The following is a 14,016-nucleotide window of genomic DNA, read 5'->3' as shown; positions in this document are numbered from 1 at the left end:
GGTTAACACCACTCATTCAGACATTTCTCAGTTCCTGGCACATAGCTGGAGTGTTTCAGTGTTGTTAAAAACAAGTTGTGAATTTCAACCCACAATAGGCTTGGGTGATAGGATGAGATTCATACAATCCTACAAATCATACAATTCCTTTTATGCATTTTGTGCTATTCAGTTTCTATCTTAAGTGTTTTTCCTGTATTCATTCTGCAGCAGTACACTGCCCTGAATCCATGAACACAGCAACTCTCTGTGCCTAGTTAAAGCATCAGTAGGAGAATCTCAGTATCGCTAAAACTAGCCTACATGTACATTTAAAAAAAAAAGAGCAGCTAATGCAGGTAGTAGCGCAACAATGGCCTTTTTCCATACAGTGGTCGAGTTAAGCTCAGCTTAGCACGTCAGCCCAGCACAGGAGGGGATTTTCATTTTCATTACAACTGGGCTACCTACTTTGAGGTACGTCTTCAGTGACGTAGCTATCGCTCCACAGTAGCTCTGAGTATTTTATTCGTCTTTGTTTTTTAGTAGTCTATACTGTATTTTTAGTTTCATAAAATGTATTCACAAACGTTTAGGACTACAGACATTCCTGTTCTGACATCAAAATGTCTGTTGTTTCTATTTAGAATCTGGCAGGCTGAGCAGTTTTAAAAACAAATTTAGTTTCCTATAAAGTCTTCACGGTGAAAGTTCCACCATACTGTTATTTCAAAGCTTTTTCATTGTGAAGCAGCAAAATCCGAAAATGTTGGGTTTTCATCTGCAGTGACTTAAAGACTCCAACAGGGCTGAATGTGAACATGAAAGTAAGATAAAGAGGATATCTGAAAGTTCAAACAGGAGAGAAACTCAAATTCAAACCACAGAGATTCAGTTTGAAGCTACAAAAGTACTGAGAGCTGAACACAGAGACTTTTAAAAATGTCTTTCTCTATGCTGTCCTGCAGCACAGACATGAGTTTAGTCTCACAACACAGCTTCCTTTTTTTTTTTTAAGAATTCTTCATTTTTATTTATTTATTTATTGTTGTCATGGGTTGGATGTGGCTAGCAAGACGTACTCCATAGAAGGTTAATCTCGGCTCTTGGTGTGGCTCAGCTTGGCAAAAAGTGGCATTGGAAAAGGCCTTCAAGTTTGCACACAACCCCAGCATGAGGAGAGGAGAGAAAGGCCACCATAAATGACAGCAAAACCCAGTAAATACTCTCAAACTGAGCTGAAATGGAAATACTGTGCAGAACACATGACTCTTGGTTTAAAGGCATTTAAAACCAATCTGTTATTCGACTACAGCCTCTAAAATTCTCTGGATGATCAACACTACTTCCATCATACTCCCATGTCTGGGATTTGTGGATGAGTTTAACAACTCTCACATGTATACACTACAGAGAGATCATCTAATCTGGAGGCTTTTTTAACAGCCTGAGATGACATCTTATTTCATTAATGTGTCAGTCACTGGGCTGTCACAGCATATTAATGTCTACCATACATCACCCTCTGACACCTCCAAAATGCAGCCAAATGAATATCTGTCATTACTGCCAAGAGACTGGAATAAATATATATGTGGAAGGTGGAAAATTAATTAAAAGGCTGGAAAAGAGGTATTATTCACAAGACAGAAATATCTGTCAAGGCAGCATGGTTCAAGGAGAGCCGTCATGAAAAACAAGCTCTCTCAGAAGGTGTCCTGTTCATTAACCTGCTTTCTCTCAGAGAAAAAAGCTTTAAGAAAACCTGGCTACTTGTGTGTCTTAATTGTTTGAAATGTACTTTTTTCTGGTCTTTTGGAAACATGCTGTCAATACATTTGATTTTAAATTAGCCCCTTTCTTACAATGAGTACCGATCAATGTGTTCTTCTCTGCCTGCACTTATGAGTCGTCCTCCAGGCAGACTTCTGAGGGTTGTGCCAAAGAAAATCAATTGTTTTTGAAATGCTGGCAAGACGACAGCATCCTCCCACGAACAGCATACAAGAGGAGAAAAATGCCAGACTGTTAAACTGCAATTTATCATCTTCATTTGGCCATGAATGAGAGGAATACCCTATCCTTTAACTCCTGCTCCACTTTAAATGTCAATAGCACTTAATTAGCAAGCCATTATTTGTGATATGAAAGTCTGACAACGTATCAATGGATCTCACTCCAAACCACCTCCAGCCTCCACCCACACGCACTGATGACTCAACTTAATCCATGAACTATGAGGCTCAACTGTGCCCCGGCTTGAATGTGTCACATCTCCAAGGCCAGTGTGGGTGTGACAAACGGGTGTGAAGCTGGTGCCTATAATTAAACTACTGATACCAGCAGCAGAAATCCTAAAAATAAGTTGACACCTAATTGGAAATAACATAAAAATCCTGTTGGTACATCAGTGGTACTGAAATGAAATGTAAACGGAGGAAAAGCACAGGTAGTGGATTTCCACAGCTCTTAAAACATTTCTCCTCCAGCGGACACATGGCTGTACATAACCCTGTTATAGACGCTTTGTCAGTGTGATGTAAAGCCTGCAGTGAAAGGCATTAAAGCGCTTTGTAATCGATTGGCTATCTGCTAGCTCTCTGGTGGTCAGCAGCTAGTAGTCTGCGGTTTGGTGCAGTTAGGCATGACATGTCAAATCCAGTACCCAGGTGGAAATAGATAATATCTCTTACAAGAGCCAAAACATGGTTAAGCACATATATGTTTATCTATTTTGCCTAGCTACACTGCAAAGTCGTGGGGAAACCGACACAAACTGTTCCCCAAGATGTGGCAGTGACTGTTTTTTTTTTCACGGCCACATGAGAGGCTTGGCTTATCACACACACAGAGCGGGAGAGTGACTTAATTATCATATCAGGGCAACATTACTCCACTACACTTTACAGAGAAAATATAATATATTTTTGCTGCTATATTAATGTTATGAAAATGAAGTACATCTCTGTACAAACATGAATGAAACACAAAAGAACAAACAAACAGAAACTACTGGTAGTTGTGTCAGGATATGACTAAATACTCTGTTGCTGATGATCCAGACGTTTCCCTAGAAGCTATGACTTAAAGTCCTACTCCGTAAGATTTTCATCTATTTAATTATCTTTTAAGTTCCTATCTATCAAAGAGTAAAAACAATGGTAATTGATCAAATGACCCACTAATTAAAGCACTTCTACTTGCCTATTTGCTGAGCATTCCAGTCTGTGTGTCTGTGGAGACATTCCCTCCCTAGAAGTAAATAAGCCACCATGTAAGTGACGCTGCTGACAGCGGTTGGTCTGTTGGCTCAGTTCGTCAGTAACAGTTATGCTGCATTCACTTGTAATCGGAAATCGGGAATCTCGACTTCTGAGTCAGGCTTGTAGTAAGAGCAGAAGTGTAATGTGTGATTGTGTGTGTGTGTATGGATTTAAGAGGGTATCATATAGGTGATGGACTAGAAGTAGAGAAGTGAATGTCTTTCAATAAAGTTTAAAAAAAAGCAAAAATAAATAAATAAATAGTCAACACACACAGTGACTGTGAACGTGACAAGATAAAGGGCTCTGAAAGAACAGGCTCGCCTACAGTTACATCTTAGGGTGCACTCACACTGTCCTTCCGCACCACGCACCAGGCTTTAGGGTACTTGTCCCCCCTCCCTCTCGCCCCGCACCTCAGGCCCGTTTGTTTCACACTGCCTTGGCCTCGCGCAAATGCTTCTTGCTGTCCATACGTCATCACGCCGTAACACGTCACACGCATTGATTGACGTCATCGCGATGCGTCACTTTGTTTACAAATCTTTCCATAGACCTCAGAGTTTTTGTGCGTCTTGTCCGACCAAATCTGCAGTAAACACTCCACCTCCGCATCACACCAACGTGAACCTTTCGCCGCCATTGTTGTTGTTGTCAAATGTCCGCGCATGGTCCATCCCTCTATTTTCTATGTCCGAACAGGCGCACATAAAGGACGTCAGAACCGTCGTAGGCCTCATGCTCATGCTCGTACACGTGCGCACGCTCGTGCTCGTACATGTGCAAACGGGCTCTACAAAAGCCGTGGACGGCCCGCTGTCCGCTGTTATGCGCGGAGCGGGTGAAAAAACGGTTTTGGCCCGGTGCGGAAGGACAGTGTGAGTGCGCCCTTAGTAACAATTAGGCCACTAGTAACAACATATCTGAATTCTTACAGAGTACAACTTTAAGTTGTATTTTGCGGCAACCAAAATCATTAGGAATCGTCCTCTGGGGATCAGACTCAATATTATCTGGCTGTTGTGAGAAATCCTGATCCAATTTTCTTTATTATTCTGAGTTAATAAAAGAACCATTCTTCACTGCTGGCCCCAAACTGCTTGTGTCAGCTTTGCCCGTCTACCCCAATACGCCGCTGTGCTCCCAGTCTTGCCAAAATGTGATGTTATGCAGTTATGTGCCCAGTGTCATGCTGTACACTGTTTGCGCATTAGGTAAATCTATTTTCTCCTGTTTTTATGGTGTGTAACAAATTAAGTTAGAGGGCAATAGTTGTTTAGAGGAACCACAAAAGCTGCAGGAGCTCTGTGGGGCATTGTGAATTAAGAAGTCTTTCCAGACCTTTAAATGCAAAATCAGAGTAGAACAGACCCTGCAAATGTACTAATTTCCACGTTGCTGCTTTTGTGCTGTTCATCGTATAATCACAGGCAGTCAATCATGTAATAGACTGCTGTTAACCTGCTGAGCAAGAAGATGAGGTGTTGTTATTCTAGTTGAAAAGTCAGTCAGTTAGTCAGTCAGTGTAGGCTTTGGGTACAATGTTGAAAGGGTTAGGAAAGCAAAGAGTGTGATTGGACAGGAGCCAGGATTTCTTAATTGAAAACGTAGCTAATAACTGATTACTTGAATTGCACAATTAAGTTACTCATTAAAAAGTAATCAAAGTACTTAGTACTAAGTTGGTCCCAACACTGCAAGGGACTTACTCCTGGTGTCTCTAGCCTTTAAAGGGAGTAGTTTATGTTCACAAATATTGATTTATCACTCCTATACCATGAAAACCTCATATTGGAATTCTTTATTTAGGTTGTGATCCCCTTCAACAATAGTCCAACTTGAGCGAGTTCACTCCAAACTGCAACAACAACAAACAACCCAGTAATCAATACAACAATATGTCAAAACATCCACCAAAAGCAACTTGAGTATCTAAAGAGTCTCATCATGGATGCTTCAGCCCTGAGACTACAAAAGAGAAATGCAAAGCTCAGATATCAGCAGGCACATGAAAGCAGGCCTGCGAGAAGTGTTGCTAAAGCACTGTGGTGACAGATGGAGAGCACTAGCATATACCTCCAGGGGTCTGACCTCATCAGAATTCAACTTTACACAGACAGAAAGAGACACACCGGTGCTGTGATATGCTTGTGCATAGCTCCATATATACACTATACAGAGTCTTAACAGTGTTAGGCAAAAACACTCAGCATAAGTCACACCCCCATTACCTAGATATTACATACAAGTGAAAAATGAAGTCTAATTGTCATGAAAATTACACTGAAATATTGGAGGCGGTAAAATAAAATAAAAGCTCTGACCAGTCTGATCCATAATTGAAGATTAAGGATAAGACAAAAACTCTCTCCAATTATCCTGAAAAATCAAACAGGATGGGTGTCATTTTCAGTCTTTCCAATACAATCAGTTTAAAAAGCCCTTTAATCAACGGTCATCACAGTTATTACATGGGGACAAACAAGACAGTGTTTCAAATATTTCAGAGAGCGTTAAACCTTAATGAAATCTGGCAAATTTGACTTATTTCTGTCTTTATCAGCAACTTCCTAATGAACCCTGATTCTAAGCGTCACATCAGAGAGCTGCCGAGTCCAATTTGTCTTCTATCGTTGGCCTGTGAGCTATTACAAAAGTAAGTGGGAGGTCAAGTGGCTCGCTCAGGGGCACTTGAGAGGCAGTAATTGGGCTGGGCTTGGACCTCTTTTTTATTCCAGGCTTACATTTACAGGACTGATCTACACATTTGAACCACTGACCTTTCAATCACAGCCTGACTGATGCCTTTGGGATCCCAATGCTTCCCTATGTGTCACCTCAAACCAAAAGAGAAGACGGTTTTGAAACTTCCTCTGTTAAGTGCTCAAACTAGAAGTCCATTAATTAATTGGTTAATTGACAGAAAATGCATCTGAAAACCTTTACACAAGAAAAAGGATAACAGTTGTACAGTGTGGCTGCTTTAAGAAAAACGTTTCCTGATTCCATCTCCTCCAATGGAAAAAGTATCTCATTATCTGGATATCATTGTAAACTAAATATCTTAAAAGTTCTGGGCTGTTCTTTTGACAAAACAAGACATCTGAAGATGTCACCTTTGACTTGTGATGGGAATTTTTATTATTTTCTGACATTTTATAGACCAAAACATTAATCAGTTAATCGAAGATCTCATCAGCAAATTAATGAAGCACAGAGCCCGGCTCGATCCTTGGAAGCACATAAAAATGGACAAAAAGTCTGAAGCGAGCTCAACCAGCAGGGGTACTGTACTATAGCATGTTATTAACATGGTGGAAGGAGTTCTGTGGATGTAGTCTTTGTCCAGATCCTCCTTTCAGCGACAATGTGTGCAGTAAAATGAATCAGCTTCTGTTATTAATGCTGTAATTACATCTGGAACACAGGGCAACAAACTGCAATTTTTAAAGCTCTCCAACAACTGAAGCAATTCAATACAATATTACCATATCCCCTCACTTCCCTGTGCGATGATATTGTATTAATAAGTTCTGCCACACTCTCACAAAAACCCTTTAGTGTACACATTTGTACTCACACAAAAGTATAATTTATTTTTCTCTTGCTCATATACTTGAACTCAGTAAACCACTCTGTGACGAGATTGTTTTGTGAGAAGTGCCTTCTAAACCACTGTGATTTGATATTAATGTAATTTGATACGGCAGTATATTTGGATTTATTAGTACATCTGTTAATCAGACCTTCTTAGGCAACGGTATAATTTGATCTTTTAGTTCAATTTATGACATGGTTACAAATTGATAGAATATCGTATACTGTACACTTAAAATCACTGAAATACTGACTAAACTATCTAAGTAAGAGTTTAACATGTACTGACAGGAATTGGGGCTTACTTGTATATTATGTAATACTAGATTCATGAAACTACACAACACCTCATTGTTTATATGTGCAGAATGTTCACTTCGATATAAAATACTGTAGAGATTATGACGAAGAAACTGAAATGGTTTAAATTTAGTGGAAAAGCAAATGCCAGAGTTCAACAATGAAAATGAATTGGTCAAAGTTCAATGTGTAAGCTTATTTTTCCTTTACTTAACTTTCCTGCCTAGATTTCTGAGTGGCCATCTAAAACACACTCACACTGTGAATAGCGGTGCTCTAACAGAAAAAACATCAATGAAAGGCCATCATAAAGAAGGTCAAACAAAACAATGAGAAAGGACATGCAGGCACAAGAGACTGTGAGAACATACCACTCTTGACTTGGAAAAAGTGTTGATCTGACTAATGAAAGGGATGCAGTGAGGACAAGTGCTACTGCACATATCCTTGAGATGGGTTACACCAGCAAACAACAGATTGGTATCACACTGCATATATTAGAAAGTGCAAGTCAGACTGCGTTATCCCAGGACAACCCTGACTCCGACCTTGTGAAGTATTTGATTTTCACATCCTGCTGGAACCAGATCAGGCTAAATATAATACTGAAAAGCTATAGAATGTACACTGGCATATTTGATACAAAATGCACAGTTGTGAATTTCTAATGTTTCCTGTGAAACTGACAACACCTACACTGTCACATACACATACAGTCAGAAGAAGATTTAACAAAACACCTGACATAAGGAGTGGAGATCACGCAGATGCTGTCAAAGAGGAGGAAAATAATCATATGCTATGGCTGTCGCTGACTCCACCAGCATAATCCAAACACTAAATGAAGAAAGAATGGTTCCAAAAACTTGTGGAATCCATGAAGCTGTTCTAGGGGTTCGTGGTGGCACAACACCTTACTAAAAACACTTTTCCCTTAATGTGTTACCCATTTGTAAGTTACTATTATACAAAATATGGCAGTTGTGCGATATAAAATACTTGTATGCTGCCAGGCATAATTCAGAACTATATTATTAGAAGGCAGCCTGTGCCCAGTTTGCAGTCCAAGGAAAATGAAAAGCCTGTGCACAATAAATTACTCTGAATAAACTGTTGTAACATAGATCAAATTGCTCTTTCACTCTGAAGTGTACAAAGGCACAACAGCCACTACAATCATAACTGAACATCCCTCACCCGGTGTAAAGCTTTGCTGGAAAACTCTTGTTTAAAACAAACCCAGAGCAGTACACACAACAACAACAACAGCCTCTCAGTGAAACAGTTAGTAATCGCTGGCTGCAGTGCTACATTTAAAGCTACATCTGTTCGAGTCCAACTCTCGCAACAGCCAAATATGCAGGCAGCAGCCAAGACGGCGGGCCGGCCCAGTCAGAGAGGCGCACAATACTAAACATGTTTACAAAGTGTTAAGAGATTTTAGACTGGATTGTCATGCTAAAAGCCCAGCAAACACACAAGGTTGGAGAGTGTCTAAGGGGCTACCCTTAGGTTTACTCACCTCCAGAGCCTCCAGGGTCACGAACCCAGTGATGGAGAAGCCGTCGATGATGTCCTCTTCAGCGGAAGTAGACTCCTTTCGCTTTCGTCGCGGGGGTCTAGGGCGGGATGAGGAGGGTTCCCTGTCGCCCTCCCGCTCTGAGTCGGAGGAGAAGCGAAAGACGGAGCTCTTAACATGGTTGTTCCTTATCCCATTAGACCTCCTGTCCCGGTTCCTCACAGACCTTGACTTTCTCTTCTTGCGGAGGCCACTAGATCGAGGGCCATCCATGTCCTTCATGGGAAACATCCAGATAAACCCACCTCTTACAGAGAATCAAACTCTTCAAAGGCCAAACTAAGACACTGCCTGACCTCTACTTGTGTTAAAACCCCTGGGGAGGGTCTCCACAATATCCAAGTGAATGTTATTAATGTATTAGATCCAAGGTAACCATGTGATATCCAACAGATGAAACCTTTTACAGCAATCGCAAAACTGCATCAAGTCACTGAACCAAGGTTCCAAGCGAAGATCCCCAAAGGCAGTCCATCAAATCCTATGACAGAGGTGTAAAATGATCTATTAAACACGTTATCACCAAGCTGTCAATTCCGCCAGAGGAAGAGCTTTTCAAGTTAAAGCAAATATCTGCTCAGTGAACATGTCCTGCCACGGTGAGTTGAGCAGGTGATGCCACATCTTTCTTCTCCAGGAACCTACTCCTCTTACCCAAGGTCAGCAAACTCTCCCTCCTGCAAGATAAAGACAGAGAGAGAAGAGAGAGAGAGCATGCATTTGCAACATGTTCACTCAGCAAGTTCAACTGTGCATTTAGTCAATGAGCCATTTTCCAAAAGGTGCGCTATACTGTATAAAAGGCTGCCATTCTACATAATGCAAGATGAATGTTTTATTTGCATGCTCTTTTATTTGTGTCTCTGAAGCTTTTGCCGAGCTTGTAACCTAAACTGTCTTTTTATTTATTGCATTTCTATGTGTTGGAATTTCTACTTTGCCATTTGGTGTCTTAAGCCTCACATACACTTGTTGCTTTTGGCACCATCACTGCTTGTTGTAAGTAACATACAGAAACTGCAAATGCAAACATCAATCTTTACAATGTATCAGTAACACACAGTACGCTGGTCCTGCTACAATAACGGATTGCTCTTGAGCCTAAACTAAAGCCACAATTAAATAAAATGGTGTGTTAAGAACAATTCATTCAGTGCAATCTATCCTCCAACTTCTGCTGCTATTTTTGTTTGCTCAATGCATTCATTTATAGCAAAACTTGTAAAAGGTACAGTAAATTTAAATGACATTCAAATCAATATTCCATAAGGACATTAAAAGGAAGTTCAATTTTTGTGCATGGTGTAATGTCTTCAATACCACGCTTAATAACTTCAAATACGATTAAGTTATCCACATACGTACAATTAGTACTTGATTTGAAAGCTCTCCTTTTCGTAAAACGAGCCTGACTTATAGACTTTTATCAAACCTCTGTCTAAATGAACAAATTCATCATGACAACTGACTCATTTCTTTTAGAATATCAACTGGGATAGAGCAGCTCACTTGCATAACCCAAATCAGAAAGAGCTATATTTATTTCTCTTTCATGAATGAGAGCAGGTCTAAGTGAACAAGTAGATGTCCTTGAGGTTTTACACACAGTGTAGAGTAGAAAACAATACACATGACAAGACCTTTGGATAATGCCACCTTTCTCTACACTATACATCTTAGCATGGCATACCTTCACTGTCTGACACTGAAGACATCTGGCTGCTTAATGATATATGCAACATTCAACAGCTTGCAGTCTGATTCTGGATCATTCTCGAGGCATAGTATGCAGTCTAGGCCATAAAGCCACTTAAAGTCACTCTGGCATTGTAGTCTAAAACACATATGGCTTCTCTGTGTGTCCAGAATATCAATCCTCATCCATTACATCATAGAAATGGCATTCCATGTGGAAGAAAACTGAATCAACAAACTGCAGGCTTTTACAAAGCCTCTCTCTGAATAACCATGCCTCCAAATGCTGGTGGACATCTCAAACACAGAGGAATAACCCCTTATCTGCATCCGCACACAAACCAAAAGCAATCTGCCAGTTAACCACCATCTTCAACTTTACATTGTCTCCTTGGACACAGGTTGTCATGTAATGTAGCTCATGTAGATTCTGCAGCATGTACATGTAGTCCCCAAATGCTCTGCTACAGCCCTCAAAGTCACAAATGATTTAAACATGCACAATTAGAATCATTTGCAATAAAAAATGGCTTGTAATTAATTGGATACACAACAAAGGCACATCCAACAAGCCAGCATGGTAACATTTAAATATGCAGCAGGCATTCAGAAATATCCCTTCCATGCAGATGTTCTGCCTTCTAACAATCCTAAATTCACCTTTACTATAATAACGGTCCTAAACCTTTTACCTCAGTACCTATGCCTTTAACCTGATGCCCCGTGCCAGCACTCATCTAATGACACACACACACACACACACACACACGCACACGCGCGCGCGCACACACACACACACACTGCAAAAATAGCTCCCAAAATATCGCTTCTTTCAAAAGAACTGTATATTTGCACTCGCCCTTGCTGTCCTAGCTCAGTAAAAGACTCTTTCCCTTGTCTCCGCTCACAGTGCCTTTTTGTCTGCCTGTGCTGTCAGTAGAGATCTCGGGCTCTGTAATCCAGTCCAGCCCACAACAGCAGCCGCGGACTGGCACTGCCTCCTGCTCCGGCTCTCCAAGCTTCATTTTCCACTGTAAAGACACACAACAAAAGCAAGCCTCTCTCTCTTTTTTTGCTCCAAGACACGTCATGCAAAACGAAGAAATGCAAACCCTTGCGAGTGGGGAGGGACCGTCCGGACAAGTTGCAGGCCTTCGGTCACTATTCAAAGATAACGCACAAGAAGGTTTGGAGCTGGCGAAATAAATCCCGCAAAAGAAGACCGTAGGGTATCTCCTCCTCTCCCCAGATCCGAGCTTCAGGATCCCGGAGAAGGGGGAACGGGGCGCAGTGATACGGCGATGCCGCAGTGCCGCTTTACAGGCTGCACGCTTCCTCCTCGGCGCAAATAGTGCTGTCTCTGGACATTTGGTAGGCTCGGAGTTCCAGTGAAAATAGGGTTTAACCAGGAGCACAGCGGAGTCAGAGCAGAGAAAGACAGTTTACACACCCTTTTGTCTTCTACATCTCAAACGCATTATTTCTGTTTGCTGTCAATTTTATAGTACAACAATCCCTGTCAATACAAGTATGTGAAATAGGACGTGAGACGTTTATATAATGATGTATTTATATAGTAATATACAGTATATATATTATATGTATATGATAACACACACGCTTTGCGACTGTGTTTGGCCATTAGTTAATGAACCTCGGCTGTATATCACAAAAGCTGTATGCATGTATTAGCATAATTACTGAAACAAACAGGAAGTTGAAAGGTATGCTAATAACATTTACAAAGCTGCATTAAACTGGTGATAATTATGTATTGAAGAAAACAACAAGTGTGTGTTGTCTTTTATGACCGTGTACTCAGGGTTTCAGTTCACTACCATAGTCCGTTATTATCACTTATCACTTATTAAAATGTAAATCTTTTTTTAGACTCACGTTATATGCCCTAGCTCAGGTGTCTGTTTACCGTCTACTGAAAACTCCCGCCACAGGGTCACCCGGGGCCAACACACACACACCCCATTCAGCACACCAGGAGAAGACTGACCTTCCGTGGCATTTAACAGTAAAAAAACAAACAAAAAAAACTAAATAAGTCTTGCAAATTTCCCAGTCAATGTCAAAGATATACCTTGGTAAAAGCTGGTTCCCTGCTCTCTGTGAACTCTGGCAGTCACTCAATCACTTGCACCTGTGGAGTTAAGCGTGATGTGTTTACAGTGCCCAGTGCATTGCGACCGTATCAGCCTAAATGCTATCCTTTGCTAGATACAGTAACTGATTTGAAAATGCTTCACATTTGAAAACCAACACATAAGTGTAAGGCTTCTAGCTGAACCATGACTGCTGCATGATTTATTGTATTGATATGGTGTTGTAGAATCATAAAGGTAAGAGTGCAGTTACTCAAAATCCATAGAATCATTTGTCAGGACTAAATGTATTCACACCATGCCACGGAGTTGCGCGGCTTGCTTTAAGGAGGTCATTGGATGCAGGTTGTTCTGAAGCACAGGAGTGTCAGAAGGCTTTCTATTATTATGCAAATACGCAGCCTACATACAATAGATCTTTTTACGCTGAAGACATTTGGAGTTGTCACAGTAGGAAAAGCACAGGTGTAAATGATTCAATTAATGATGCCTGAATTCCATTTAGTCGCTCTGATTTCATGTTCCTGGTAATGTGCGTGCTGGCTCACTGTCTCTCTCACTGGAACACTTGAATGCAACACAGCCATCATTAGTGTCAAAATGTCTGCTTCCCTATCCGTCTGAGTATCACACCTGAATTTACATACTGGTATTAGATTAACTAAATTGTTGATAAAATAATTGTCATACTTTATTAGTCAAGTTTGGGCTGGGGGTCAGAGATGTCCCCTCTGGCTCTTATGTGATGAGCATCTTTCACCATTACCTGACATTTCATGGACTAAATGGCCAAGTGGAAACCAATCGTGAGATTTATTGATGATAATCGGTTGCAGCCATAAATATTTAGTTTCACATCATATACACTGACAAAGTCATTAACACTGTCTTGTAGCAGATGTCACCGGCTTTACAACCACACATATTGATTTCTATGTCCATTAATGCCCATGGGATGGGCATCAACGATAATTGTCAATGTGTATGGTAGAAGTGGTATCAATACTCATCATATGACTTAGTGAGTGAAAGAGAAGAGCACTTAATAATAGCTTGTGAGTATACTCTCCCTGTATTTTCATAGCATCATAACACTGATCGAGTTTAAAGAGGCTGTGAAAAATGATGGTGCCACACCTCTCATGAACAGGAGTCAGCGATTGTTTCCGTGTGCCGATTAAAAAGGTCCTCTGTGAACAGGGAACCATGGGTGGGCTGTGTATTTTTAGCCTGGTTTAATGATGCAGAGGCTGAGTAGCGTGGCTCAGAGCTCGCTAAAGTGCCTCAATTCCCAGCGCCCGGTGGAACAGGGACCGCATCGGCCTCTAAGAATAATGCCAGGGGATACACATGCACTTGACCCTGTCTCATCTTCCAGGAGGAGTGTCATTGTGACAAAGTGGCATGGCAGCGGAGAGACGACAGCAAGGCAGCTAATTCGGCTCTCCCAGCCTCCGCTCATTAGGGGGGGAAGACAAGTGTGCTGCCC

The 14,016-nt window shown here is 41.1% G+C and overlaps 1 protein-coding gene across 1 annotated transcript in view; it reads right to left on the bottom strand.

The window, feature by feature from the left end:
- The window catches only part of auts2a (activator of transcription and developmental regulator AUTS2 a), a gene marked incomplete at its 5' end in the record, with an annotated part of 340,529 nt that extends 331,580 nt beyond the window's left edge, over positions 1-8,949 (bottom strand). Inside the window, one exon of the mRNA XM_083927505.1 lies at positions 8,662-8,949. Coding sequence (XP_083783631.1) covers positions 8,662-8,949 — 288 coding nt within the window. The remainder of the gene's footprint in view (positions 1-8,661) is intronic.
- Positions 8,950-14,016: the final 5,067 nt, after the last annotated feature.

Source organism: Echiichthys vipera (assembly GCF_963691815.1).
Source record: "Echiichthys vipera genome assembly, chromosome: 14".
Classification (NCBI taxonomy): Eukaryota; Metazoa; Chordata; class Actinopteri; order Perciformes; family Trachinidae; genus Echiichthys; species Echiichthys vipera.
This window is presented reverse-complemented; position numbering and strand designations above follow the sequence as displayed.